At 37.7% G+C, this 4,815-nt stretch overlaps 1 protein-coding gene across 1 annotated transcript in view; it reads left to right on the top strand.

Annotated features, from left to right (window-relative positions):
- si:ch211-221n20.8 (multiple epidermal growth factor-like domains protein 6) overlaps positions 1–4,815 on the top strand; it is a gene marked incomplete at its 5' end in the record, with an annotated part of 23,585 nt that overhangs the window by 8,599 nt on the left and 10,171 nt on the right. The window contains 5 exon segments of the mRNA XM_014002942.1: positions 139–288; positions 490–615; positions 2,537–2,659; positions 2,815–2,937; positions 3,048–3,170. Coding sequence (XP_013858396.1) covers positions 139–288; positions 490–615; positions 2,537–2,659; positions 2,815–2,937; positions 3,048–3,170 — 645 coding nt within the window.

The raw sequence follows: 4,815 nt of genomic DNA, 5'->3' as shown, positions 1-4,815 counted from the left end.
GTGTGTGTGTGTGTGTGTGTGTGTGTGTGTGTGTGTGTGTGTGTGTGTGTGTTGGAGAGAATGCTAAAAGCACAGTTTTGTTATTCATTTTGTTTCGTAGATCTTATGTAAGTCCTCTGTCTTTTACTGGTTTTGTAGACATAGATGAATGTGCTCTGGCTGCAGTGACCAGTCTGCAGGCCTGTCAGGCTGGGGAGGACTGCATAAACACCTCTGGCTCCTTTACCTGCTCATGCCCTGTTGGATATGTGAAGGCTTTAACTGGAAAAGGCTGTTTAGATAAGATCAGTATGCCATGACGTAAATAATGTTCATACAAAAATCTAGATGTTTTTTTATCCCGTGTTTTCTGTTCATTATACTCATGGAGATGTGGCGCAGCATTGTTCATACCGTAAACATGTTTATTGACTTGGCTTACTAAAAAAACTTAAGTTCTTGAACAGGACCGTTCAGTCTACCGCTCACAGTTTTTTGACATCTGTCCAGATGTGGATGAGTGCCGCTTCAAGGAGCAGTGTCGCCGTGAACTGAGGGAAGTGTGTGTGAACACTCCTGGGAGCTTTGTGTGCCAGTGCCAGCTGGGCTTCAGAGCAGAGTCCCCTGCCTGTGTGGGTAAGTCTTTAGTTTTTGACGCTGTAGGAAATCCTTAACAGCTTCTGCAAAAAGTTTAAAAAAATGTTTTGGCAGGAATGCATGCATTCAATTGTCTTGCTCAACTTCTTTCATCCATATCGCATTTTTTATTTTGTGCTGCAAGAATCTTTTTTCCAAATCTCCTATATATTTTTCATCCACACTTCGTAGGTCKTGTGTGTGCAGACTACACCGGGATGTGGTTTTAATGTGTAGTGCTTAAGCTAACAGTTTCATTATTGTAAAAGCTTATTACATGTGACACTTTAGATCAGGGCTGTCAAACTCATTTTCAGCGAGGGCCACATGAGCATTACGGTGACCRGCACAGGAGCAGTTGTAATTAACTTTGATATTTTGTGTTTGACTTTGACTAAACATAAAACTTCATGTTCCTCATCTCATTGCTATGGCTGAGCACCGCTAACAGACAATAACTGAGCTCCACGTGGTTTTTCCTGCATAGAAACAGCGATTTAACCCATCCTCTTATAAACACTGAAAAGTACTACAGGCACGACTGACTAAATATGGAATGAATAATACAGAAATAATAATAAAAGTAAAAGGAGGAGAGTTTTACTCACTGTTGGGTTGTGGTGAGCAGCTGCCATCTTGAATTCTGAACTGGGCTWGTCAGAGCTCTTTCACTTTCTGACAGGGAATTCCCACTGAAGGCGGCATTCCAATGTCAATATCAGTTTATTTGTATTGCACATAAAAACAACAAACGTTGACCAAAGTGCTTCACAATTCAACTAAATGAATAAAACAACAGAGCAACACATCAATGTAAACAATAAGATCAATTTAAAATAGAGAAAAACATTAAAAACATTATGTTTAAAAGAATCTCAAACTCTACCAGAATGAAAGGCCAGGGAGTAAAAATGACTTTTAAGTAGAGATTTAAAAGTCTCAATAGTCTCTGCACACCGAATGCTAAGAGGTAAACCATTACAAAAGTTTGGTGCAGAAACTGCAAAGGCCCGATCACCTCTAAACTTTAGCCTGGATCTAGGTACATCTAAGAGGCACTGGTTGGATGACRGAAGTGCTCTAAGTGAAGTGTGGATGTTAATGAGATCACACAGGTAGGATGGGGCCAGAKCTTTTAAAGCTTTAAAAGTGAGCAATAATATCTTAAAATTTATGCTAAACTGAACAGGAAGCCAATGGAGAGAAGCCAGAACCTGGGATATGTGTTCGTATTTTTTAGTTCCTGTTAAAAGACGAGCTGCTGCGTTTTGGACAACTTGTAATCGATGCAGAGATTTATCTAAATCAACATACAAAGAATTACAATAATCCAAACGAGTTGTAATGAGTTCCATTCCAGTTTAAATATATGATTTTAAGGAGGAAATTCCTACTTCTCACTAGAACTGGGCTGCAGCAAAAGCCGCCTGTAAAAATGCAGTGAAATGGAGATTTGCACGACTAATTTTGCTGCGGGCTACTTTTGAATCCTGGGCACCTCCACTTCGTGGTGAGATGTRGTCATTTCACGAATAAAATAGTCAACATGCATTATGGGAGAGCAGCAAACGCCTATTTTAAGACAATAACATATTTTTGCGGGCCACATAAAATGCTACATCGGGCCACCTTTGGCCTGCGGGCCTTGAGTTTGATYCATGTGCTTCAGGTGTTTCAACATCTTAAGGGAACTTACTGTATTTTATGTTATATCCACAATTGTTTTTTAAAGGACAGCCTAGAATAACACAATATGATAAATGTCAAACCAYTTGTGCCTAATTAGGTCACTAACTGGGTTTTGGCTTAATAAATAATAGCCTTGTTTACATGAATATTATAATTATTATAATAGGATTTGTCAGCTGTAAATGAAAGACAAAGTTATTGGAATGTACATCACTCTCTTGCTCTGCTACAGATGTGGATGAATGTTCGGAAAGTCCTGAGTTGTGCGATGGTCAGAGTGTGTGTGAGAACACCCTTGGCAGCTACGAGTGTGTCTGTCGACCCGGTTACCAGGGCAACGGCACACACTGCAAAGGTAAGCGATGACGTCTCTCTGCGGGAAAAACTCTGTTTGCCATCGCCGGGGTCAGCGTGTTTTAATGCTCGCCATTAAGCCTTCCGTTAAAATGATCCCGAGTGGCAGAATGTTTACGAAACAGCTTTACAGCATTCACTGTCTGTTGTTTTTAGACGAGAACGAGTGTGCTTCGGGCAGCCACAGGTGTGACACAAACGCTCGGTGTGGCAACACCGTCGGCTCGTACTTCTGCCAGTGTTACCAGGGCTTTGTCGGAGACGGGCACGCTTGTTTCGGTCGGTAATGGCCGTTACGTGAATGTTTTCCTTCAGGCACACATTTCGCTCGACTCGCAAAAAGAGGTTCCGAAGCACAGCAGCTTCTTCAAACTTGTCTCTGCTTCCAGACGTCGACGAGTGCCACGTTAACAATGGTTACTGTGAACACACCTGCACAAACGAGCCAGGAGGGTACAGGTGCCAGTGCGCCTCCGGGTACCAGCTGGACCTGGGTGAACACAACTGCACAGGTACAGCAAGGGGCCGGATGGTTAGCATTGAATTTAGACAAAACAAGTGTTTAGATATTTAGTAACAGAAAGACAAAAAGGAAAAATCTGTGTTGGAATTCAGAGAGTAAGTGAAATTATATTATACAATATTTATTCATTTAATTTAAAAACAAACAAATTCACATAGAAAAAAATACATATCAAATAAAAATGAAAGGTAGCAGAAAGAAAAAAAATCTTATAATATCTGTCCCTATTTAAAAATATATATATTAACTATAAAAATAATAGTTTCAAACAATAACAATGTTCAAACAATAACAAAACAAAAATTTCTGCTCCTAAACAGCAGCTCTTACAAACACAAATATAGAATTTCATATTTTTTAACAGATATTTTTTTATATAATTCTTATAAAACAAATTAATTGAGCCAGCATTTTTTACAATCACTATCCCGGGTATTCCATAATCGTATTCCTTGGACCGAAGTACATCTGTCCTTTAAATTTATTCAAATTTTAGGTTTTACAAACATGTCTAATCCCTTCAGATTGTAACCACTTTCCCTCATAACAAAATGTGACTGGATGTTCAAAGGTAATACATTTTTATGAGCCTTACACATGACCTGCAAAATATTATAATCAACCAACTGGTAAAACTTTAATAACTTCAACTGATGAAATAATGTATTTGATGGGTGACAGTAGTGTTTTCTAGTGATAAATCTTATAGCTCTCTTCTTCAAAATTACATTTATGGACATCATTAATATTGAGGAGAAGTTGACATGAAGGTCTCATAMAAATTACATAAAAGTAAAAATAGCAAAAACTACTGCATTGTTGAATAAAATGAAAGAGTTATTTAATAATAAAGATTATGCAATGCTTATTATTATATTATAATTGATCCACATTTTATATATTGTAATGAAGTTCTTAGGAAAAGCATGTAAAACAATTACAAATCATTTTTTTTACACAAAAAGAGCATGAATTACAAAATGTTATCATCCAACAAATTAGTTCATCGGTTCATGCAAAGTCGTATTGTTATGATCTGTGTCTGTGTTAATGTTTTATTTTGGTTCTATTCTGGTTTTCTGTCTTGTTTTTCTCTGTTTACCTCCTCCTGCCTGTCTTTGCTCCAGCCCTCTTACCTGCTCCTCATGTTTCTTTCCCAGGTGTTTCTTTTTTTCTCTCAATGGTTGGCCTTTATATTCTGTGTCCTGTCTTCAGTGTCTGTCTGATTATTGTGCTGTCTCCTCAGCATGTGTGGTGTCGTTCATGTTCCTCAAGTTTTGTATCAAGCCAAGCTGCCCTGTCAGCATCTTTTGTTTAATAAATCTTTATTTTTTTGCCTTTATGAAGCTACCTGGGCTCATTCTTGCCTGAAACAACGRAACACATATGGAATAATCTTGAAACGTTCAGAACAATTTATGTTTAAATAGGTGATAAAAGCTCTTTAATAGAAAATGTGTAATTTGCTCAATTTGTTTTAGTTGAACCAGTTTGGTTACTTAAATTCAGTAATTGTTAGTGTGTGTAAAAGTGCTTTTACTTTCCCAGTTATTGAGAGAAGTTTTATGCCTTTTACTTAAGTATTTTTATATCAGTGAAATTCATTTTTACCAAAGTCATTTTCTGTTTATACT

This window comes from Austrofundulus limnaeus, unplaced genomic scaffold (genome assembly GCF_001266775.1).
Source record: "Austrofundulus limnaeus strain Quisiro unplaced genomic scaffold, Austrofundulus_limnaeus-1.0 Scaffold15, whole genome shotgun sequence".
Classification (NCBI taxonomy): Eukaryota; Metazoa; Chordata; class Actinopteri; order Cyprinodontiformes; family Rivulidae; genus Austrofundulus; species Austrofundulus limnaeus.
This window is presented reverse-complemented; position numbering and strand designations above follow the sequence as displayed.